Here is a 25,599-nt window from a genome sequence, read left to right on the forward strand (position 1 = left end):
AAAGAATAGAGGGTTAGGAGCACAATTTTGACTTCAAAAGTGAAACAAAAAACAAGGAAGAAGGGGACTTGGGGGATTGGTGGGGACTGGTTTGGTTTGGTAGAATAACAACAATCGGTTGGGTAATCGTTTGCGTCCATGCAAGACATAGCCATGCAGTAGTAGCGGTAATAGTAGTAGTAGTAGTAGTAGAAGTAGTAGTACAGAAAATTAAGCGTCAGACTGTCACATTAAAGCCATTTCAGTTCGGCGATCCGCCCCTGAGGGAGTCCGGGTAACCGGTGTCAGATTTGTGGAATTGGAGCATTGGAATTGGGTTTTGGGGAATGAAAGTTTTTGCACTTTCCGCAAGCCATGCTGTTTAGATGGCACCGAGAAGGGGAAGGGATAGAACATGCATGCACATTTGGTTTTCGCTTAATTTTAGGTATCCATGTTAAGCGTGTTTTTGTGGGAAAAAATGGACAATGAGTTGATATTTTTACGGTCTTTTTGGCAGATCTTTTGACTTCTTTGTACTTGTTTGATACTTTTTTTTAAAATCTTTTGAAACGATTTGATCTTTCTTGTAGCAACCTATCGTCTTATCATTTTATCGCAACAGGATTTTACTCTATGAGCACAGAGTACAAATGGAGGATACTTGCAAAAAGGGATGACTGAGGGTAATGTGCAAATGAGGAACATTAAAGAAGTTGGTTAATTACAGTTTGTTTTGTTCGTTATCACTTAACAGTAATTGTATGAAACAATGAAACAAGTATTGGAAATGTGTAACACATGCACCCGGAATGACGTTAAGAACTCCATGTTATCCATTGGTCCCGATCATCAGATTAAAACCCATTGAGTTACTATTGCAATCTCGTCCCACACGGTTCGACCACAACAAAATCGGCATATTAGATGCGGCAGGTTATCCAAAACCAAACACCCGCCCCGCGAAAAAAAACATCATTCATTCATGTGAGGGAAGGGGTTCCAACTGTGGGAAGGATCAATTGCACCCGTGTTAGAATCCCGTGGTGGTGGATTTAGAAAAGGCAGAGTAGAAAACGAAACACAACATTCACCATAACCGTTGGTCAAGGAAGTCCCGGGGGGTGGGATTTGGGGGGGCACAAAAATCAGACAGTTTAATGCTGTTAAACAGCTGGGAACCAATGTCCCAATGTCATTGTGGGATTACGATGTGGGAGCAACGCACATAGAACATGGTAATGGAAGAAAACAACAACCACAAAGAAGGAAGGAACAAATACAAAAACAAAGAAACATATGCAAAGAAACGTGAGAGCAAACCTCGGCTGTAACTTCGTCATAGGTAATGTTCGTTTTGACGCCCAGCGGCCAAATGATGTGCAGCTTGTCTTTGTTCAACTGCAGCAAGAACACGATCAGCACGAACAGTGCGTTGAACATGAAGAACGCAAACACGGACTTGTTACGCAGTTCTTTCAGGTCGACGGCGATTCTCGCCTGTTTTTTTTTTGTTTGTTTGTGGTGTGGTGTGTTGGTAGCATGTTGTTGGTCGCAGTTTTGGGTTGCCGGTCCCGGGGATGCCGGATAAATTGCAGTGATGGTGGACAGTGTGTTGTGCACAGGCGTACGGTTCGCAGGTGTTGAGGTCGTTGAGGTTTATTTTTTTTATGTTGACGGGGTTGGCCGAAAGGGGTTCAGGGGTGGTGATAACCGTAGTGTGGTGGCAGTTTCGTACAATGTGTTGGAGCGGAGTTTTGAGAGGAGAAGTTGGTGTTTTTTTTGTTTGCGCGTGTCAGGTATTTTTGTTTTTGAAATATCCAGAATACGCAGTCCGAAGAAATGTTGTAAAATGTAAATAATTGCCAAAGGAGAGAGAGAAAAAAAAACAAAAAAAAACGATCGAAAGTTAATAAAAATGTCCCGAATGGAGACATCCGGTGGAAACCATAGCGAAGCGTGGGCATCGTCTATCAGTCTATCAAGCCCATTACAATGCTATGGTGGTCGCACCGGTGTCTCCAGGAGTTTACCTCTTGCGTGGCTTCATCATAGGTAATGTTAGTTTTAACACCCAACGGCCACTTGACGTGGATGTTGTCCTTGTTGAGCTGTAGCAAGAATACGATCAGCACAAACAGTGCATTGATCATGATGAAACCGAACACGGCGGAGTCGCGCAACTCCTTGAGATCGTGCGCAATACGTGCCTGCGTAAAGGGGGAGAAGCATTTATTGGGATTAGTTTCAGTCCCTCTTTGCCGTTATTACCTAAGGCCAGACTAAATTTCCTAACCTGTTCCTCCTTGTTTTGATCGATCGGGTATAGGTACTTATCGATCAGGTCCTTCCAGAACTGGATCTCGGTGCTGGAAATAAAGTCCACCTCGCCCTTCTTCAGATCCGGATCCTCGATCCAGTACGGGTTGGTGAGGAAGTCGCGCTCGTCGCGCTGCAGCGTCGAAGTCTCCGAATCTTCATCCTCATCATCGTCCTCCGTATCCTCCGCCACCGAGCCGAGATGGTGATCCTTCGACCCCGCCGACGCAGTGCGCTTGCGCGTATGATGTCCGTGCGGGTCGATGTGCTTTTCCAGATTCTCAATCTTCTTCGTAATGGCGTCCAGCGCATCGGCAATGTGAATGAGCTGCGCCTTCTCGTCCGTCGTTTTGCCGTGTGTGCAGAGCAAACAGCGGAACAGGCCCGCGATCGAGATGTCGATCGAGCCCTCCTCATCCGACCCATTCCCAACGCCACCCTGCAGGAAGCCAAGCAGCGACTTTTGCTTCGCCCGTTTGGCGGCCTCCTCGGCGTCCTTCTTTTCCTGCTCCATTTCTTTCTTCGTCTTCTTCGCTACCACCTCGCGCGTACCCCACGAGACCACGTTCAGATTGATGATGGAGTAGAGGATGAGCAGCAGGTACATGGACGGAATCGACAGCAGATAGATGATGCCGGACGCGATACACCAAAACTCTTGCGGATGCAGACAGGCCGCTATAAAGAAGGACCCCGTCATTGCAATCAAGAAAATGGCCGACGGTGAACCGATGCCGTCCTCGCCGAGCTGTAACGCGGTACCGACAATGACGGCCATCATGATCAATGCGTACACGGTGGACAGTATCTGCGCGACCAGCAGCTGTATGTTGGACTTGCAGGTGAAGCACACCAGCATGAACAGCATGATCGGTATGATGTTGTAGTAGAACGAGGTCCAGTTGTCGATCTTGAACGCGGCCACGAACGCACCCACCAACATGAGGAAAATCGTACCGGGGCCAAGGATCGTACCGCCCATCAGCATCATCTGGTAGAAGATGTACAGCAGCGAGATGTTGTCGTTGATCTTGATCGTGCGCCTGTAGTCCATCAGCAGGTCCATAATGTTGGCGATGGTGGACGGTACCCAGCGGCGACGCTGGTTGTAGAACTCGTTGAACCCTTCCGGGCAGTGGGTGTAGGCGTCCGAGGCAGCCGAGTACTCGACGCGATAGCCACGCTGCAGCAGCAGCGTACACAGCCAACGATCCTCGCCCTGATCGTACTGCACGTAGTGCCGTGCCTCGTCCGAGCGTGTCGTGTACTTGCGCATTACATTGTCGTCCATCAGACCCTTTCCTGTGTGGGGGGGGGGGGGGGGGGGGGAAGAAGTGGTTCCAAGAAGAATTAGTACAAATCCACAGACACACACACATTCACAGTGCCTCATCACTTACCTCTGAACAGTGAAAAGCAACCAGGACTACAAAGTACACAACCGATCATGTGCTCCGTTGCCTTCTGCAGCCAATGGCCGATAGCGTACTCGAACTTCTGGTACCACACCATCGGTCCCGAGCCGATCGGATGAATACGCCCACAAGCCGCACCCAGGTTCTTATTCTTCTTCATCAAATCGATCAGCAGCGTCACGGCGCTCGGGTTAAAGTCGATATCACCGTCCAGCGTCAGCAGGTAGGTGTTTTCCGCCATCACCTCCTTACGGTCGACGGAAATCGGCAGCTCCATCAGCCGGTGGCCGAGCAGATAGTACATGTACATGACCTGAGACCAACGCTTACGGTGCCGGATGCGATCCTTGTCCTTCAGGTGGGCAATCATCTTCGTTTTGCCGGGCAGCGTCCACACCAGTCGTCCACCGTACGGTGTTGGGTACTTTTTGGGCGGTCTCAATCGAATGTTGGTCTGATGCACTTCCGAGGCAGCTTCGTCGATGGTGTCGACAAGAATCTTCACGAACCGATTACACTGAATGTCCTCGTCGCTGTGGTCCGAAATTTCGAACGCGTCATCGAAGAAGATGTGCGCTGTGTTGAAGTTGGAAGAGAAACGATAGAAAAGTCAGTTAGTTAGAAAGATTTCACTGGTTTGCTGACTGCGACTTACTTTCGAACTCGTAGTAATCGGGATCGACGATACGCAGATACTTCTGTGCCACGCGTCGTGCGCACTGATCCTCATCCATACGCATGATCGACTTGAGGAACACCATCATCTCCTCCTTCGTTTCGTGCCAAAGCGTGGCGCAGGCGTAGATGCGCGTGATGTGATCGGAGGACTTCACGCTCGGGCGCGGCAGGGCCGAACCGTCCGTGTGCACCGAGATCGTTTCGTAGTACTCGTCGCCCTTCTCCTTCTCGATCTCCGCCAGATCCTCCGTCTTCACGTCGGCCTGATCGTCGCGCCGGCGATTCATCGCCATCGACTGGTCGATCAGCAGCGCGCTGTACATCGGCGTCACGAACAGCTTCTCCGTGTTGGCCAAACGTTCGCACTTGGGCGTCCAGATGTGCAGCGTGATCCAGGTTTGCGAGAGCAACCACAGCAACCAAGCCCACGCCATCTGGCGTGAGGCGAAATCGTTCAGCCGGAAGACGGGCGGACTCTCGAAGAACAGATAGTCGGGTATGGAGCCGTGGAAGAAGCACGGATCATCGTTGCGAATGCCGCACGCAGCAATGAGCAGCGAAATCGCAACCGGCACGGTTAGATTCACCGGGAAAGCGTAGCTGAAACCTTGAATAAGGATTTTGCACGCGAATTTGCCGAAAATGTAGCACAGATAGGCGGCCAATATCTGGATGATGAGCACGTACGTGACCGTGTTGTAGGCAGCATCGATGTCGATCGTGTCTACCGCTTGCGCAGCTTCGACCAGATCGGGCAGGGCGGAACTGAACGGTAGAGCTACCTCCTCCACGACGATCTTGTGTGGGCCGTACCCAGCCCCGAAGAGTGAGAAAAGATTGGCCACCTCATCACCGCGCACAAACAGTATTACGCTTACGAAGCAGAACAGCAGCAGAATCTTCCAAACCGAAAGGAACATGTAGGTAAAGTAGCGCGTTTGCTTCAGGTCCTCCTTCACGCGACCAAGCGATCGTACGAACGAGAAGGGGCTCTGTGGTGAGACGTAGTTTTCCCACCAGCCGCAAGATGTTAGAAGAGCTGACACTGGAATCAACCAAAGCACGGGACGATTCTCGAGCAGCGGCCAGACGATGAAGCCGGTAATTTGGGCCGCAATCGCAGCCAAATCGACGATCGATTTTACCGCCCGTTTGCCTTCCTTGTTGGTGCGCGAAAACAGACCCAGCATACCTGTCGAGGGATGGAATGATTAACTGGCTTGCTGGAAATGGTTTGGTCGTTCCTACATACCCGGTATAACACACAGACAGTTGGTCAGCATTGCACCCTTGACGGAGTCCACCTCGGGCAGCACAACGAAGAACAGCAGCACCAGCCCGATCGTGTGGAACGATTCCATCAGGAAGACGAGCAGAAAGTGCGATTTGAGCGGTTTCTTCATCGACTTGAAGAAGCAGATACGCGTCGAACGGATGAAGGTGCCGATCTCGGGCACGGCGAACGCTATCATCAGCGCCCACATCCACGCTATCCGCTCCTCCTCCGGCAGCGACACGATGAACGATTTGTCCCGCGCCAGATCACGGTTGCAGTAGGTAATCTTCCGGTCGCGGCGCAACTGCGACGACATGAACAGTACGCAGCCCTTGGCCACGACGCCACCGAGCAGCACGATCACGAAGGTGATGAGGTAGGCGAAGATCTTCAGGATCTTGATCGTCAGATCGAGGCAGGCCTGGTCCGCCATCGAGCCCGTATCCTCCTTGATCGGAGGATCCCGGAAGACGTCCCATCCTTTCGTTTCCTGCACGGTGCGCTGACTGGAATTGAGGAGGGGTGAGATATTAGATTAATGGCGGAATTACTACGCTGAGTTCACACATTAGTCGGACACTGTTATGATTGCAAAGTTGTCTCTGCAGCAGTAAAGTGACGGTGGTCACGGTTCGTTTCCACGCTCGTGTATCGAGACAGCGAGGTCACGACTTTTTTTTGTGCGGAAACGGTTTGTTTTGTTATTGTTACGACCCAAAGTTATTCGACGTTAGCTTTGGGTGGTTTGTCATGAAGAGCGTCATGGAGCTCTGCTCCAAAATATTGAAGTCTCATCTTCAGCATGTCCGAATCGCATCACATCATTTCTCTAATTTCTCGTTTTGCTATTGCTACTACTGAAGTTACGTGCAATTAACCCATTTTGCTGTTCACAAGTCACTAGGCAAAAGCCTCACCACCATCGACGTACCAAACATTCGATATCGTACTATCGAATCAACACGCACCCGTGAGCACGATACAGTAAATCACTTTCGTTTACTACAGCGTTACAAATATGCGCGCCTACCACCTGCCAACGATACTACACTGCTAGAAGTGAAAGTTTCTCTACAAAAGGAATGCGTGTGTATCTATCCTCTCCCCCCAAAAAAACAATGACTTCCCATCAACTCCAAAGACCAAAGGGTTTGGGCCTGTGGATTGTCTAACTGTAAGGATTTAGCATACATGAGATATTCGTCCTCGTCGTCGATATCGTTGGCCACCCGGCAATAGTGATGGCTCTGATAGCCGATGTAGTTGTTAGCCTCTGTCCCGTTGCGCTGCGGCTTGGGAAGCCCCGGCAGCGCCATCCCGTTCATGGCCGTCCCGCTGCCATTGCTGCTGGGCGTTGATGGGACCGATGCTGCTGGCACTGCAGCACTGTTCACTTTCCGATACATTCTGGTGCCATGCGGAGGGTGGCTTTCGATTGATAGCACCTATCTCCCGAATAATCTCAGTTGTATCCTTAGATAGCACAACTTCAACACTATAACACTCTCTCAAAGATACTGATATCACGCTTAATTCAACACAGTTTCGTTAGACTTATAGCTTCCAAAGCACAAATTTCGTAGTTTTCTGAAGGCACACTGGGCACTAGTGAAGACGAGCAGGCACCATCGATCACACACCGACTTTGCACAAACCGCAAAGGGCACAAACTCGTCTCTCGTTGCTTCCGATCGCAATGGATGAGCCGGACTGAGCGCGTCTTTCGCCTGGTGGCGTTTGGCTTGGTCGGCTTTCAATTGGCACCGGAGTGTTGATTGGTCAAGCACGCCACAACAGCAGCAGCACCACCACCACCACCAACACCGATCACGCCGCCGCGTCCATCCGATCACAGGGAACCGATCGAAGAAGCATGCCGTTTCGGTGGGTGACCAAAAAGTAAACGCACTTGACCATACGGTGGAAAACAAAACAAAACGCAACAAAAAACCGCGCTGCCCATCGCTAACAATCCTTCCCACTATTTTTTTTTGGTATGTCTGCTTCGCAGTTTACTGTCGTCTTTAGCCATCCTTTTTGTGCGATTTTTCAAATCCACAACCACGTGCTGCATTCGACAGTGAGAGTGTGTGTTTAAACGCTAACCAGAGTGCAGCAGCGTTATGTGCGCTATGCTGATTGATCGATCTATGCGGTTTGTACGCAACAACAACCATTTGGCCGGGGGAAGTTAGGCGGTGGTGAATACCAGTAGGCTCCGATCTGCACATGCGTCTGGCATTTTCTCCACACATTGTTCGACCAGGTGAAATGCTGTTGCTGTACATGCTTTCCCATCTAGTGTGCACTGAGCGTTTTAACAGCTAGCGTAACATTTGATCGGTATGTGGCAAAGGGGGATACATTTGAAACATTTTCGATGATGGTTTTAGCATTTTGTAGCATTCTAAAATGCCCATTAGGAAGTGTGACGTTGCTGAAGTATCGCTTAAGGCGTTTGCATGTTTTTTTCTTCTTATTAGTGGCTACCCGTTCGTCATTCGTTCCGGCTCGCTTACCCTTCCCGGATACAATCGAATTTTTCAAGCCACACAACACACGTACCTTCCGACCGAAATCGGCTGCGAATGACCGCACACGTGTTGATCAGCACGAAATTCTTCACTTCTGCTTCACCTCTTCGCGTTAAAATTGCAATATTTTTAACTGAATTCAAATTAACGCTGCTGCCGCTATGCGCTATTTTCTCCACCATCTCGATCGTACGAGCGCGGTTACATAAAATCGGTGGTGATCGGTGGAGCAAGTTTCGATTAAATTTTGAACGATTTCAGTTTGCCGGCAGTGTTGCTTATTCTTCCCTCTTTCTTTCTAAGCCGTACGAGTGACGTTTGAAGGGTGAGAGTGAGATCATTCGATTAAGTTTTTAAGTAACGCAATCGAACCGAACTAGTTAGTGCCGGTCTCTCCGTGGTCTCTCGGTAACGCAACGATGTAACGCAATTCGTTTGACATAATGCAATCGATTGTAAAAATTAAAAGCCAAAAAAGATTGCACGTGTGAAGGGGGTGGTGGTTTTGTGTGATGTGGTGCTACCGCTTCCGCTTGCCCCAAAGAGGACAATAATAATTCGCATGCCCATATCAAGCTGCAGCTCAAGCAGAAGCGAATGGGCAGTCATGAGAGTCGGAGATCATTTCTTACGTCAAACCGTGCCACCAGAGAAATGGAGGTATGAAAATTGTACACCCAGATATATTATGTTCTTTATTTTCTAGATTTTCATCACTTCTGTTATTACTTCTCCTAAACTCTTTGAATCCAGTACCCGGGTGGTAATTACTGTTAACAACTATTTATCACAGCTCAATTGCCATTACTGAACGTTACGTACAGTAGTAGTAGTAGCCTTCCGTGCGTTAGCACCAAATAACTATGCTCATAAAATGGCAGCGGGTCTACCTTCTCAGACCTTCTCATGCACCGTATCATCATCTTTGCCTGTAAGAGTGCAATCCACCCCTAAACCGAGAGAAAGAGCGTGTACTGAACTCTGCACTTCGGCGCGGTAACGCCTACATTCTTGGACCAGCGGCCAACGGGTCTTGGTTTGGTGGCTGTGGCTTGTTGATCAACAACACGAACCGCCGACGGTCGATCGTAAAAGTGTTGGGTGACGTTTGAATGAAGTAACAGCACTGCTAAACCCCACACACCGCACCGCACAAGTTGCATAACGATCGCTCTTCACAGCCGCCGCCGTTGTCCACCGCAGTCGCTCCAAATGATGATGTTTATGCTATCCCACGGATTCGGATTCGGAGGTCTAAAGACGAACAACGCGGTGGTATAGTACTGCTGCATAATTGTTGTTGAATGCAGCGCCAAAGCAACTGCCCGAGCAGTTGGTTGGCATAAACAGCGATGCGAAAGAGGGAGGGCTTTGCCGAACAACAGCCAAAGTGCATCTCACCGGCTCGCTGTTTGTGCGGGCGCTTGTTGCACAGATGCTGCTGATGGTAACAGATTAGCCCGTCGTTGTGTGGCGCCTGCAATAGCGCGGGCTGTGCAGAATGCAGAAAGATAAGACCACGCGCTAGCAACTATCTGTGTGCGGATCAGTGCTGCGGTGTGCACTGCAATGAAGATGATTGTGTGGCTCTGTTCTAGCCAACATGGTAGTGGCAGAAGCCCTGAGAAAGCTCACTCAAGATCCGGGTTGTGACACACTTTCTGGGTGGCTTCTTTCTGCGGCATTCCCAAACCATCGCTGACAGTAGTGGTTTATGCTTGGCCCCATGCTCCCCACGCAGCAGCAAAACGGCCCGGCTGCGCATATGGATGGCACACAAACCAACTGGAAGCTATCAAATCGTCAACAATCGTTTGTTTCGTGCTAGTGGTGTGGTGTATCGAAGACAGAGAGAAGCAGAAACAAAAAACAAAAAACAAACTCCGCAACGATGAAACCGAACAAGGTCGAATTCATTATGCACAGTTAAGCGATGGTAAATTCAATGAGGGGTAGCTTCTTTCTTCAGGTGCGTGATAGCCAGCAACTCAACTTGGTGGTTACGTGAGGAGAAAGCTGACATGCTGCCAAATCGTCTCTTGGAACCGCGACACCACACGGTCGCCTTCTCTTGCCAATTCATTTGCTTTCGATTGTGTACTTGGGAGTTTGAAGGTAGTCCGAATGAAAGACTTCAACGTAGGGATAGACAACAAACGCGCTTGAGAGTTTTGGTTTAGGTTTGGTTGTTTTTAAATTAATTCTTAATTCTTATCGTTGTTCAGCTAAACCGTGCTAAATCATCACTTACCTTCCTCCATAGATGTCATGCGTCAAGGGCGTGCTTTCGTCGTCGGAAAAGTTGTCATCGCTCTCGTTGGGACCATTTGCCAGAGGTCGATGTCTGATAGCAGACATCTTCTCGGCTTAAGCCTCTGCAAAATGAAACAGAAAGAAAAGAAAAAGGATTATTAGTTCGCTTCCAAACGAGGATGATGTTTGTTTGTTTGCTTTGTGAACTTAGGCAAACCTGAACGATCTTAAATTCTGTTGTGGCTAACGTTTTTCGACGTTCAAAGTATACATGCGTCTGCGGAAAACAGGATTGTAGCAGCAAGCAACTGGTCAAACTAGTGACATTTACACCCCGAAAGAACCTGCTGAAGAGGGTAACTAATATCTCAATGGTGTGTGGTTTCCGAAGAGAGAAAGAAACGAAATGAAAGAAACGACTAAAAGATATTTGAGAACGTCCAGTCTAGCGTAAAGGTATCGCTTTGCTCAAGGTCATGATGGGCTGATGATGGTTTATGTATCATATATCATACCAGCAGTAGTGTTTTATTATGAGAAAAAAAGGGTCAGCATTTGCTGCCAAACCGCAAATCCAATATTCTCTGCAACTTGAAAATGAATGACGACATTAAACTGTTTATAGCGTCTTGTGAGGCTTGTGAACGGCTAGTAGTTAATTGTGTTCCAAAACGAGCCAATAGATCATTTCAATCAAGCTCAGCGCACAACATTGTTGCGAAAGAAAATCACTTTTGCCGCAGTGAATAAGGGCAGAGTTACGGTAGCCGAATTTTAAGAGCTATGGTTCCAGCAACAAAAAACTGAAGCGTTACATTCCAATAGTCTCAATAGCCTAATCCACCTCAAGCACCACCACTTCAATCAGCCACACCTTTTCCTTATTAATAACAGTGTCGTTCGTTGCTATCACACACACAGAAAAAAAGGTAGAAGCCTGCATGACTTTCAAGAAAACAAGTTCCGTGCTAGAAATAACATAAACCAAACCCATTGCCACCGGGATCCCTTTTGCGCGGCTGGTTGCGGTCAGTATTGTAAGGTTTGCCCAAAGCCTCAAACGCCATTTGGGGCACAGTAAATCTTTTGCTATCGCTAAAAGACCTGCTATCCTTTTGGCAAAGGTACGCGAGAGAATGGATTGGATAGGATTTAACCCCTTTCTGCGTTGCTGGCTGGCTAGTGACTCATGTACCTATTGCTCTTGGCGGACAGGGCGGACGAATAGATTGACGAATAGTGCTGCGGCTATGGCGACGCCAAAATCCCACGCAACGCGCCGTTGTTAAACCTAACGAGCTGTGAACGGGCCTAACAGATCCGTTCCCTTTTTGCCAACGATCAACGAATAATTGATCGACATCACACGCAGCTGGTCAACCGTTTCGGGTCGTTCATTGCTCTTCTTAAGCATTGGAGCGTTGTTTTGTGAAAAATGTTCTTTTCGGACCAAACCAAACCAAACGCACCGGACCTGACCGGTCATCATCCGTCCTACCGTGCTAATAATTCATTCGCATCGGAAGGGAGGTGAACGTTGGCGGTGTCGTCGTCACCGTGTTGTACCTCCCCGAAAACCGATCAGGAAAAACCTCTGTCACACAATGAACGGAACAAGAAGTGTGCTAACTTCCTACTTCCGAAACTGAGGTGAACAGAATCGCCCAATTACGCCACTGAGAATGGGGTTTTGTGTGTTCCGTCCCGTTTAGCATTTGGTGTGGCTGGCCGTCGTGAAGATGCTGTGGTGGGTTGAACTTGAACCTCGGGTTTGAACCGCATTGAGCAAAATGCGGGGGGGATGTGGGTAGTAGATTTTGGGTGGCATAAAACAACGATGAGAGTTGCACAGAATAGAATGGAGGTTATGGGTGGAATGCGGTAGAGCTGCCTCTGACTGCCGGGGGGAAAAGCTTGAAAAGGTGATGTAAAGAAAGTTAAAGCATGTGTGGGTCTCATGAACAGTTCGGGGTGGAGAGAAGCTAAAAATGGTAAACTGTTTTATGATGTGCTGTTTTGTCTATATTGTATCATGTAGGAGTTTCCGATCAAAGAGAGAGTGCTATAAACAGTAATTTAGTTGTTGACTGTATCTTGGATATTAAATTATGTCTATATCATTCCTTCAGATTTAGCAAGCAACTCCTCCAGCTGGACAAACTCCCAGTCAATTCCTTCACGCCCTCAACCTTTTTTGTGATTTGTATCGTTCAGCCGGCCGCCAGCTGGCCAACAACACTCCAACGCCACCAGAACCGGTTCCACCGGCAACGCAGGAGAACCGAGAACAACGCCCGGTACAGAACACTTCCTCCTTTCTCGTGCGCTCATTGTACAAAAATGTGAACGGCTGCTACAAAAAAAGTCGATTCCCTTTGCCTGAGGATCATGCTCTCGAAGTGAGATTTATTTGCTCCCCAGCAGTAGACGCGTGCGGCGTACGCCTTGCAAGCCGTTGAACTCACCGTTCTGCACTATTCTTGCGTGTTCCACCTTCAGGAAGTGGACGTGTGCAGTGGACGATCAGCACATTCTGATCTTTAAATGTCAGTAAACTCATCCCAACCCAAACGCCCAAGCTTTGACCTTCACTCGCCTGGCTTGCTGGTCTGTGCGTGCAGAGTTGCGACACTGTGTTCGGTTTAGGGTGGTGCTTAATTTCAAGCCCAACCCATGTCCAACCGATGTCTGGAAGTCTGTAAAACAAGAAACACCAAGTCCTTTCAGAGGTGAGTTTTTTTTTTTGCTGCCCCGCATTCCTCTCCGGTAGGCTAAAGCCATTAGTCAATCGATCGGTACAGGAAACCGGCGATCACTGTTGCAGCAGGCAGCAAATGCGAAGTTCGACGACCAGTACACACGGTCCTGCTGCTTATCGGTGATCAGCGAATAGGCAACATAAATTGCAGACAGGCAAAATACGAAACCGAAGAATAGTACAGCGAAACATAATTCTACGCGGGCTAAAACGTTGAGAGTTGACTTTCAACCGTATAATACCCTTTCCTGCTATGTCCTGCAGTCGTAGTTGTCTGCTGGTTGGAGTTGGTTGGACTAAAAGATTTACCGGTGATCATTCGACGAGATCTCCCTGCCCATTGCTTATTTCTTGCTGCCCATTCTGCCGTCCGATCTTTCCCCCTTTTCTTACTTTTAAATGTACAAACGAGGTCGTTCTGCGCTTGTACTTCTACAACGAACAAAAAAAAACCGAGGCAAAACGCAACCAACTCGATCGCTGTCAATCGATTTATACTCCTTTTTTATAAATGTACCAGAAGTGCGCACAGTTTTTTTTTGTTGCCCTCACACATTTGCGCTAACCGCAGCAAGAGAATGGCAGATATAATTTAGTTTGCCGCGGTTTCATTTTTTTTTTGTTGCACCCCTCGATCTGCGTCACTTTGCCAACTTCCTTGGGGTTGCTCCGCTGTGCTGCGCAATCCGTACCGGAGCCGGGGCGTTGCGATCGCGCCGTTGTCATGCCGGCCAGATCAATATGCAACCGAAGCGGGGTTGGGTCAATTAAAATGGTGCCACGTCGCAACGGCACCTCCCCCCGCCTGCGCTTCGGCTGCTCCGTGCAGTCGGAGCAAAAGGAGCGTGTGGTAGGTACGTGTGCTTGCTCTTACGCTCTGGATAGGATGCTGACTTTCGATTTCTTTAGCTCTCCTGTACACAACATTTGCATTGTAGCTCGCGGAGGCTTCGAGGTTGTGGAATGTGGAGGTGAAGGAAGTGTTCAGTTTAATTGGAATGTGGTTGTGTCTGATCCTTAAAGAGCCGTGATAAATGGGGCTAGTTTTAAGGAACAGGAAAAGGAATCATGTTACTAATAGGAAGAGTGTTAAATGCTTTACTAGTCATGATAACTACCAGGGAAGGCTGTTATAGATGAATAATGGTTAGCACATTAGCACTCTGCTTGTTATATATGTGATGCCGTTGAGTGAGATGCATAGTAGGACACTGGTTGATGTATAATTAATGTATTCTGCATCTCCACTAAGGGCGAAGACACATTAATCAAACAGCTCCTTCCAGTACTGTCCGATCGCAAAGGGAGAGTGTGGAATTTACTTAAGTTACTGTCCGTTGCTACTCCCTCTTTCTTACTATTCAATAGTATTCGTAAGATCCGACCCGCACCACGTCATGCTCTGGTGTGCAGTGTGTGATCAAGATCGGCCCAAGCGTTGCGGACGACCTTGTCTTCATATTCTGCACGCTCTGTTGCCCCCTGGGCTTTCGCCTGCACTGTGTGAACTCCCAATGTAGGGAGGTTCTCAACCTTAACGCTTGTAGCCGTACGCCCGTTGGAAGTTGCAGTCAGAAAGTAGTCGAAAAGCGCTACCCAACCCAACCTTTGCCATGACCAAGCCCTCGAAGCAACCGAACTGGTTTCTTTGTTGGCAAAATGTTCGCCTCTTTGCAACGTTTAAGTTCGTTCAGCTCAACTTCTTTACGAATTTCGAGATCACAAACAGTAGTACTGGTGGTTGGTTCAGCTAGTTTTGAATTATTTGCTCCATCGAAAATACAAACACATCAAAACTATAGAACGACATCATCATTAAGTCGTCATAATCTCGTTCAACGAAAGGCGCAGCACCATCAAAGACGGTGTCAGACGATGAGGTGCAAATAGAGTGCCCAAAATGTCAGCATTTATCTGCGTCTTCTAAGGTTTTAGACGCACCGACAGCACACCGTTTGTTAAGGTGAGTGTAAGAGCACACACAGACACACCGGTTGCATACGAAATTATGTCTTCCGGAAGGTTACCCTTCGCGAGCCCTAGAGCCTCAGCATGCATTAGGAAGAGCAGCAGCGGATCGTGGATACGTCATAAAAGAGCAATTTGATGAGCACGATTTCCATTTCGGGCTTCTTTGGTTGTGTTTTTGCTGGCAGGTTTTATGTCTTCTCGGAGGTAGGCGAGGGGTCGTTCTAGTGCACTCCGTAGGCATGGGAATTGCGGCGATGACCTCCGCTGGTTCGGCCTAGCAACACACGCAGCAACAAATGCCCTCTTCTGCTGCACGTACGCAAGATGATTAGGATCTCTGCTCGCTAGGCAACACATTGCGTGAGTGTTGCGTGTTGGGCGGCTCTATTTCGGAAACGAAGTGTATTTCGTTTGATGAGTAACCATGCCGCAGACACGTTTCACTCTGGGCAAGAAGTGTGCTTTCTTTTAGAAATATAATAATTCATAATTGAATAAAGCTTATTCACTACTTTTTGTAACCTTTGCAATAACGGCTTCTGATCATACAACCTGAGCGCGATAGCGTCACTATAGCCTTTAGTGTTGCGATCTTAGTTTTGACCAAAAAACTAGTACTGCTAAAGCCTAAGTAGAGCCCAGCCAGCTGTTCAAGTTGGTCGACAAGGCACTCAACAACTAAAAAAAAGGATCGTAAAAAAAGAAAGAAAACCAACGTCAAGCCAAGCTACTAGGGGACAAGCGTCTCGGGCGTGTACTGGATTAATTTCCTCACTCACGCCTCGAACCCAAGTGGAGTGGTCAAACCAGTTTTCTAGTTTCGTCCGGACTTGGCTCGGTCCGGCTGCCCTCTGCTGGCTTGAGCCATTTTTGCTACGCTTCGAAACCGATCGCTCACGAAAGCGATAAAGGAAACAACTTTTTCTTTCGTTTCGCAGGCGAACGAGAGAGCCCGTGGTACACAATCACCACCGTGCACAACGGGCAAACCAAAGCAACCCCAAACCGGCCAACGTGTCCGTTTAGGTGAGGGGGAAGTGAGTCTTGTCTTGGATGTTCGCCACTGTTGCTGCTATATCACGAATAAAAAGGTTTCAACGTACATTGGACCGAACGTTGGCGGAACGCTTGGATCGCATGTTTACGGAGAGTTGCTCCATTTGCTTAACGGCAGCAACGGCAGAACTTGCTGGACCGTAGTTTTGAAAGTAGTTTTCGGGTACATGATCAACGCCTACAGGAAATGGAAAGGAGTAGTGTACACGTTGTATAACTACAAGTATTTGCTGTCCAATATAGTTCCTAGTAGATGATAAATATTGCAAATTTCCTGGCAAATGATCTTTAAGGCTAGCAGAATGTTTGCCCAGACTGTCATTAGAAAGGGCTTAGTTTCGCTTAGTTGCCATTCATCAACATGCTTTGACCATTGTATTTCAGTTTTCCTAACGATCCTCTCCTAATGACTGTACAAAACCACCTTCCTTGGGTATTCAGATTTCGCGTGCCTAATTCTAACATGACGAGCTGTGATGATCGTCACGATGATGGAGCGCATTGTTCGCGCGCAATACCGTTAGAAGTGACTGTATGTTACTGTAACACATTGTTACGGGCAGTAACATTAGACTTGTGTGCGCACTGCCCCATTGCATGGCCAAGGAACGGATGCCGGATCCTCGCGACTCCATTTGGGTCAAGGATGATCGTCGTAACGGCATTTGCGATCATTCTTAATGGTTCTGTTATCTAGCACCTGTACCGGACGTTAGATCATTAGTATTGCATGCTGTGCTTGGGTAGTAGTAGATCGTTAAGACACGTCAGCAGCATCTCTGGCGGTGAATCATGTCAACGATTTGTTCAATGTTCAATGTTTGCTCCAAAACAGTTGCCATTTCACTATCACTGATGATCTTGAAGTTTCTTCGCCAAAAGATGCTTCTTTTTTGTTGTTGGAATCAACCATCTTTTCGTCTGTCCCAACATGGCACGAACCAAGCGTGTTTGGTCAGGCATGAAGCAAACGGATCGAAACCAAAACTTTGTTTTATCGCGATTAAGTCCACTGAAGATGACCAGTTTCAGGGCCGCAGCATTACCATCGAATGGTGATGAACCTGTTTCCCAGCCGAAAGTTTATCTGTCTGTGTGTGTGTGTTTGATCGTAAACACGCTGGACCACCATCGCAAATATCATCGCAACCTTGGCGGCACGACGGTCCGATCGAATGTCGTAACGCACTGTGTTTGGCTATCTTGCTGTCGTTTCGTAGCAGCAGCAGCAGCTTCCGTGGAAAACGAAAGTGAACCTGACCAGCAAAACAAAACGAAATAACACATTTAAAAAAACTGATGTGATAAACTCATCTCTAGAGGAAGCCGACGAAACCGGAAGATCGATCGAAAACGGGATGAGCGAGATTGGGATCTTCAAGTGAAAACGGAAAACGGAACGGAGAAAGCCACCACTGCCTTTTGTGGGCGTTTGCGGCTTTTTCTCCGCATTTTCTTCGCATTTTCCACCCATTGGATCACAGTTCACAGCTGTTCATTTTGCACATTGCGGGAGTGTGTTTGAGTGTTTGCCGTCGCGATCAACCGGATGTTCCATAGGGTGGCTCAGACACATCTTTGCATCAATGGCCGTTTGTTGACCTTTTGCAAACGCCTTCATATTTACATTGGCAAACAACGTGAGGGTGATTAAATGTATCGCAAGTGATGGGTGGAATCACCGTAATGGAGCGAACAGCTGGAGCGAGCTGGTGGTGAGGTTTGAGATTGCAGATTGAGCGTGAGAGACTCTTAATGTTGTTTTCCTGGTTAATGATGCACCGTTCAATGCCGATTGATTGGAAAGGACAAAGGATCATACAAAAGGGGAAAAGACAGTTTTATTCTCTGAAGATCTAAACGCATTTATAAGTCGTGAATGGGGCTAACTAGGCGGTAACCTGATCTGTGGATGTAAAATAAAACGTTGACATCTTAACAATTCAAAGATATGGCTCCTAATTTCAACAAGCGCGATACCAGTCATGAAGCAGCATTTTTTGCTCCAAAAATGGACCATCATTTCTGCTTCTGTCTCCCTAGCGATACATCCTTCGCCTTGAGCGCTCTCACCATCATTACTGTGCTGCGTCTCATTAAAGCTGACCAGCAAGCATTTGAATACAGCTTACCATACACCCACCATCATCATTATCCTACCCCAGTAGCAAGGTCGCGCCGAACGCTGCATTGTTTTAAAGGCTTCTACTCCCAACGACGAAAACCCTCAACCGCGCTACCGTTATGGTTATTAGCCGTTTTGGGCACCTCAGCATTCAGCTTTCATCAATAGACTGGCAAACGCCATCGCCGTGGTAACGCACGCAAATGACACGCAAAACAAATGGCGTGGCAAAATGGTGTTACACATTACCGGCATAGCTCTCACCCGGGGCCAGGCCAGACGTTGGGCAGGGCAGCAGCCGTCTAACATGCTGGACAGCATTTTATTTGCGTACCGATTCAGCGCACAAATTGCACAATCCGCCACGCCACGCAAGCGCGAGGATTCTTTGAGCGATTGTCTACGAGGCGGCTGCTAGACCAGCCCGTGTGTGCGTGTGTGTCGGTCTGTCTGTCGCCCATTCATCAGCACTTAGACCTCGACTTTTGGACACTGTCATGTTTTTTTCGTCTCACTCTCTCTCTCTGTTGGCTCAACTTTCCAAACGGCCCAAAACAGTGGAATTTTGTTTTCGAATGTTAGCAGCCTCTTGCAAACTTGCGGGCAAGGGTCTGTGGGAGACTGTGTATGAGCGTTTCATTTTAATAAAAAATATCCCCCCATGATTGTACAGCGCGGTAGAGTGTCCAGCATTGACGCTGATGTGTTACGGTCAAATCTATGCAGTGTGAAGAAGACGAAGAAGGCTAGAGGGGAACGAGCTCTCCAAGATTTGCGGTCGATGCTGAACCGATCTTGAAGAGCTCTGTGGGGGGGCTTGCAGAGGCAATTCAATCTGATCGGAGGTCACTGGATCTCGTTTCGGGTGGGGTCAAGACGGGTTTGGCACAAATCAATTCTCCAAACCAACCTTCATTACTCACACACGCACGCTGCTTGGAAGCGATCGTCAGCATTCACCTCAAGATTGTAGAACTTTCCTTATGTATGCGTGGTATGCATGTGTCGAAAATTGCACCCATCTTACTCAACATTCAGATTACAGCATTCAGCAGTGTGCTGTTGATCAGCAGCCCACACTTATTGTAACAAAACATGAGGCACAATACATTATATCACTCGTGAGAATCGCAAAGCACTGTTCCGAGTGCCACCATCACTGGTGAAGACAAAAGTGTGAACTCTAGCTCTGGCAGCGACTGCTGTGAAGTGATTTGTGTACTGCCCTGGGTCCCAATATGTGCCCGATTAGCGTAACAAGATGGCTAACACAACGGGTCTGTTTCTGTGGAGAACTTAAGACACTACTTCTGCATTATCTTACTCATTGTGTCTATGATCTCTGATGATCATATTTAGAAGAAATCTCTCCAACAGACGATGATCGCCACCTAAATCCTTACCCTTCCGACCATTGTCCGCCCTCTCTGGCAGCATAATTACATGCGTGAATGAAAAAGGCACACAAAAGGAGGAGGGCGTACCTCTTAGCGTACCTTATAATAGGTGAAAATTTCTTTTCCTACGAAAATTGCATCCCTCAGTCGGCAGTCAATACAGTCTGAATGGGGATGGAGCGGGTATTTCGTCGAAACGCATCCAGGCCACCGAGCGCACTAATCATCGCCTGTTATTGTTATTTCTAATCGAGAGCGTAATTGTGCGGGATTGATGCACTCCCCGGGCTTTTGGTTTTCGTCGCTTCTCTGTTTCGCTTCCAGCAATCAATCTATCGCGGGAGGCTACGCGTGCTCCAAGGGAAAGCGGTGCGTGAAAGCGCGAGCTGCGCACGCGCACTCACATGCTCTCGGGCGCATCAGCTGGCGTATTATGTTGCAGACGTTTAATTTGTTTTCTATTTTTCTATGAAGCTTCCTTTGCGTTACCATAAAGGTTGGTGAGGCTTCAATAGACATAGTTTTGTGGAAAATTGTGGATCTAAGAGTATTGTTTGAATGAGAGTTTGAGATCTATCACTTATTGTTGTTATTTTGTTTTAACTCACTCGCCTAACTATCTCGATGGAATGTTTCTTTACTAAAGCGTTGAGCACAAATTGAACTATCACTTGAATGCAGATTTATTTTCAGTCGCATTAACAACCGAGAACACTGGAAAAACGCCTCCAACACTGTGTACACTTTTGCTTTGACTGATCAAAGCCACATTGCTCGGCATTGTGCCAAGTATGCCGTAGTAATGGGTGCTTCTTCCCAATTTCTTACCTTGTTTCACCCAAAACAAGCACTTCATTGATCTCAAACAAATGCTCTATTTACACAACACTTGAAGAAACCTGGATTAGGATGTATCACGCTACCAATACGACCCGGAACCAATCAATGAAAGCTGCTGTATACCGATCGCGATACCTTGAAACGATTCTTACTAATTTTCCTAAATTCCACGAATTTACTAAACATACTAAACACTGATCGTGAACCATTTTCTTTCATCGTCTTGCGATCACGCCAGTTTCGTTTGTTTGTTTGCATTTGTGTGTGACTTTGTTTTAACCCGCTTTCCACCACAACCGATTATCCAACATCTCTCACTGGTGATGCTGTCACCTGTATTTTAACAAACTTCTCTCTTCTCATTCACACCCGTTGCGGTTTACCGTAACCTTTTTCATCGGGTTTCACTTTCGCATTTTCGGAACCGTTTTGAAAACCGGCACGGGGAAGAAGTTTCCACCGTTCCGTCCCGTATCGTGCGCTTAGGTCGACGATCTGTTGCGCGCGTTCGCGTTGAACCATCTTTATCCACTTTCCTACGATTCCCTGCGCGATTCACCAGCTCTCTTCTTTCTTTATTGCTTTTCGCATATTTTAGCTCCCCAGTTTTGCTGCGTGTATCTGTGTGTGTGCGTGAGGCTGTGTGAAATGATTTTCACTTTTCAAATCTCCATCAGGAGGAGCAGCGGACTGCCGAGCGGACCGTGTCGGCCCAGTGCGGCGAGCATGTCTCTTACGATCATTGAAGTTTTGGCCTACTTGGTGGCTGGAATTACGCTACTCGTCTGACGGTGAATAGCAAGAAAATGCCCCCAACCTGACCTGTCCTAACTTTGGAGGTCGTTGATTCGTTGTCTTTTCTTAGAGTTGAAGGGATTATTACTTTGCAATGATCCATTTATCAATGTTCGAATGATTGCACCCAATTCCTTCTCCCACATGACCTCAGTGCACAGTCATAAGTATAAAAGTAAAAAGGAGCTTTGGCTTAAATTATTGCAGATTGCAGGACCGTTACATTGCCATTAGTACTTTCAGAAAGAGAGAGAAAGACTCCCTCATACATCGGGTTCAATGGCAGCTTGCTCCACAAAAGCTAGGTGCGATATTTCTCCGTACATGCAAAAAGGCCTTCCCTTTCCCCCCCAAAAAAAACGCCCCTCTTGGCCAGTTTTAGAAACAATTTCACTTTTCTAGCAGCGTTTCATTTTCGGCACATTTTCGCTTGTTTCATGTGTTTTTCGATTTAATGGGCGGATTCAATGCTCAATCCACTGCTTCTCGGTGGATGAGGGGAGTGCTGCTGTGTGGAGTTTACTGACGCCGCCCCGGCGGCCCATTATTTGTAATTGCCGTCTGCCGCGTGCCGGTGAGAAGAAAGTCGCGTCCTTTCTCTGCTGCACGGTGCCGTAATTGGAGGCTTTGTGGAGGCTTTTGAGGTTACTTTGCACTGCACACGCCAAAAATCCCTTTTTAAAAGAGTTTGACGTGTTTGAAGCATTGAAGCGGTGTGCATGATCGTTGGTCTAAGAAGAGGAGAGAAAAAAAGAAGAAGCACCCGTTCTCAACAGAATTCCAAACTGTCTTTGTCCGTGCATCCTTTAGATTGTGACGAAATACAAGCAGACCTTAGTAGAGGAAACAAAGTAGACGGTGATCGTTATCCATGTCGATCCACCCTTTGGCTTACAGCTTACATGCCATAAAGCCTTGAGAGCGCCAATCGGCGCACAAGAAGGTTATGGAGTTAATAAAATTCTTACGACCCGGGTCTGTTCCAACTCGCACCGTGATCACCACTTGTGATCGTTAACGATCGGGTTGAATTTACATGCAAAAAATGGTCCAGTCTTGTAAAAAAACGACGTTCAATGGGCCCAAAACAGCACAGCCGAGTACGCGTTGGGCCTTAAAGAACAGACCGATTGAAGCAATGCCCGTACGACTAAGGCCTCTGGGGAGTAACGGCAGCGTCGAGTGGGGCCTTGCTAGTGTGAAATAAAACCAATGTTTCAGGCACGCTTGTTTTTTTTTTTTGCATGCATGCATGCTCGCAACGGTAACACCCTCCACCCAAAGCTCCACCCAAACGTGTCGAATTTCGAAGGCCTTCGAATGGCCCGAGGCGCTGGCGTAGAAATCTTAAGCCACCACCGTTACACGCGAAAACCTCGTATGCATTTGACATTCTGGGTGATTTTGTTTCTTATGTGTTTTGCTTGCTCTCCGCCACGTGTGTGCAAGCGTGTGTGAGTGTGCGTATGTGCACCAGAAACAATAACCATTTAAGCTCGAACCGGAGCAACCGGAGCGAACAAAGCCGAAAACGCACGGGGTTGTGGTTGATCGCGTTCTGATTGGTGCAAGACATGCGAGACAACCACCGCACGCCCGTGGTGGCGTTGATTGTTGAACCACGGGTTGCGGTTGGGCGTCTAGCGTTTGGGTTGTTTTCCCCTTCGTTTCGACAAGCAAATAGAAACAGAGCAAAATAATTAAAAAACAACAACGCGCTTATGGGCAATTCGAGGGCAAGATGGTGTGGCTAGTGTGTAAAGTGCATACGCATTATTTTGCATGTTGCATGCCGGTTGCAAGCAGCGTTTATGTGCCTAAAGATCGTTGTGCAAACCGTGCACTAGAAGAAAAAGAAGAAGAAAAAACGGAACGAAACCATTATGGATTTCCACCGGAAAATGTACATCCGTTTCGTTGTGAGTGTTGTGATTGCTTCACTGAAGGGTGGGCTGAACAACACACTGTGGCTGAGGGTAAGGGTAGGTGGCTAAGAACAATGCATGATATTGTTTTGACAGCTCGAACAGCGAGGAAATTGGTTTGTTGCAACTCCAAACGTTGGTTGTCTGTCCATATTCCGGAAGGATATTGGGAAATCGGCGCACTGCAACAGCGTTGCAGAACGCATGGCGTTTGCGCAAGCCTTCGCAGTGCGTAAGTAAGCACTACTTGAACGAAAACTTCTAATTAAAAGGAAACAAATAGTAAAATTAAAGAAATTTCAATTATTTTGGACGTTATTTTTCGAAAACAAAATTAATAATTATTAAAATGAAAATACTAATTATTAAAATTAACTTCATAACATCATTGAGCTTCACACGTTAATGAAAAATCGCGTATAGTAACGCAATGAACGCGTAATATGCTACGCATGAGCTTTTTTTCGTTATCTTTCGTTAAGGCATAGTGGAGTGTATTTTAAATCATCGTCATACAAACCAGAGACTGGGTGAGACAGTTTTGTTTCGGTTTTTTGTGCAAAATCTGTCAAGCTCTAGCGACCAAAGCGTGACCAGCCAGCGTGAAGGAAGGTTTGTTTTGATAGTGGTGAGTGGGTCTTACGAAATGCCGGGACGAACACAGTAATTTCATAACATTAACTAATACATGTTATGAGGGGAAAGCATTCAACGAAAATTGTCGTTCTATGAGTGAGCTTTTATCAATGTTTGAATGATTGCACCCAATTCTTTCTCGCTCATGACGTCAGTGTGTTTAATAAGCATATAAGAAAAAAAACGGGGCTTTGGCCTAAATTATTGCAGATATCGTCAGAAAAATACGTTTTTTCATTCATTTCTTATGGCCTTGAGCTCAAAAAACAGTTTGCTGAATATCAAGCCAAAAGCTTTTGTGCTAAAGGGCTTCTCCCACATCCAACGCAATCAACCTCGATTGTTTGGGTTATTTTTACTTGACAATAATAAATTAAATTTGATACACACAATAACAAAAAATCCCTCTCAAACTTACCTACAAACGGCTCCAGTCAACAGTTGATCACTCCAGCCCAGCTGTCTGCTTCAGCCTGCCCTTTTACTGCTGCACGGTACTGGGGGAGGGGGATTATGCCGCCTGCCTTATCCAAAAGCCGCTCAATGCCGAAAATCAACCCTCCGTCCCAGTGCTCTGTGGCTCTCTTGTGCTGTTTTCTTCCAGTCTCGATCTCCTTACACGCTCGGCGCAGCCGTTATCTTACGCAACCACTGAACGGCGGCCCAATCATTGACGACGACGACAACGGTTCAGTCGACGCACACTGCCTTTCACCAGAAGCGCAACGAAAATATTGACACAAAAAATAAGTTAAACATTTTACACACACAAAAAATTATATATATGGACATAAAATAAAAATAAATCGAAAGTCTTAACCGATCAGTATTGCTGAAAAAAGTGTGTGAAACTTTTAAGGGTCTATCGATTGTCCGATTGATTGATTTTGGATTTTGGGCAATGGAATATAAAGATGCAAAAAAGAAAGTTTTTTCCCTTCATTTTCTCTGTACTTCGCGAGAGAAATATTTGGGGTTTGGCCGCATTTTAAACTGAGCTACGACTGTCTGCATCAAGGCATCGTATCTTCAGCCCCGATATCGAATAGAAATATGTATGCAGTTTAGCTGCATCAGCCACCTGGTAGACCGCCGTCAACCAACCACCAGCGCACGGGACACATGGGCATTATGTAGCAGCTACCTTCAAAGACCTTCGCAACATTGGCCACTATTTCGATTGCCCACTCATGTACAAGCACACACACACACACACGCTGACACATACTGTCTCACACAAACACACACACACATAAAGGCACAAATCAGGTCCATCGCAGTGTCACAAACGCGGTGGCGAGTAACGATCCGCAAGACAAACGGAGACGGGCGAACGATCAAACACCCCCACCATCACCACCATCATCCCCTACATAAGACGTAACGGTGGCATACCGCGCCTGGCACCGCGTCAAGGTACGCAAAGTAGCTTCGAAACCAACACATGCACACGACGATCAGCACCCACACACGCGATCGGGCGCGCTCTGCATGTGGCGGCCCACCGCCATGCTTCTTTCGATTGGCCACCCCTTTTCCCGCACCCCCTCCCAGCCTCCCCTGGTGGGGGTTGACGGGCGCTAGAATGACTAATGAAGAAACACCAACACCGTTCGCTTGGCTGGCTTACACAGAGAGCCAC

The 25,599-nt window shown here is 47.4% G+C and overlaps 1 protein-coding gene across 5 annotated transcripts in view; it reads right to left on the reverse strand.

Annotated features, from left to right (window-relative positions):
* Positions 1–25,599, reverse strand: part of LOC1281426 (chitin synthase chs-2) — a 28,976-nt gene that overhangs the window by 2,344 nt on the left and 1,033 nt on the right. For 2 of the 5 annotated variants that reach the window (XM_061663451.1, XM_061663449.1), the window contains exons 2-8: positions 24,376–24,665; positions 10,453–10,576; positions 5,644–6,173; positions 4,369–5,583; positions 3,699–4,289; positions 2,276–3,600; positions 1,303–1,479 (exon numbers count right to left, since the gene is read on the reverse strand). In XM_061663451.1, coding sequence (XP_061519435.1) covers positions 1,303–1,479; positions 2,276–3,600; positions 3,699–4,289; positions 4,369–5,583; positions 5,644–6,173; positions 10,453–10,559 — 3,945 coding nt within the window. In that variant the 5' untranslated portion in view covers positions 10,560–10,576; positions 24,376–24,665. Of the gene's footprint in view, positions 1–1,302; positions 1,480–2,012; positions 2,190–2,275; positions 3,601–3,698; positions 4,290–4,368; positions 5,584–5,643; positions 6,174–6,858; positions 7,238–10,452; positions 10,577–24,375; positions 24,666–25,599 lie in introns of those variants that run through there. The other 3 variants (XM_061663450.1, XM_061663448.1, XM_061663447.1) reach the window with 3 other exon arrangements.

The sequence above is a fragment of the Anopheles gambiae genome, chromosome 2 (genome assembly GCF_943734735.2).
Source record: "Anopheles gambiae chromosome 2, idAnoGambNW_F1_1, whole genome shotgun sequence".
Taxonomy (NCBI): Eukaryota; Metazoa; Arthropoda; class Insecta; order Diptera; family Culicidae; genus Anopheles; species Anopheles gambiae.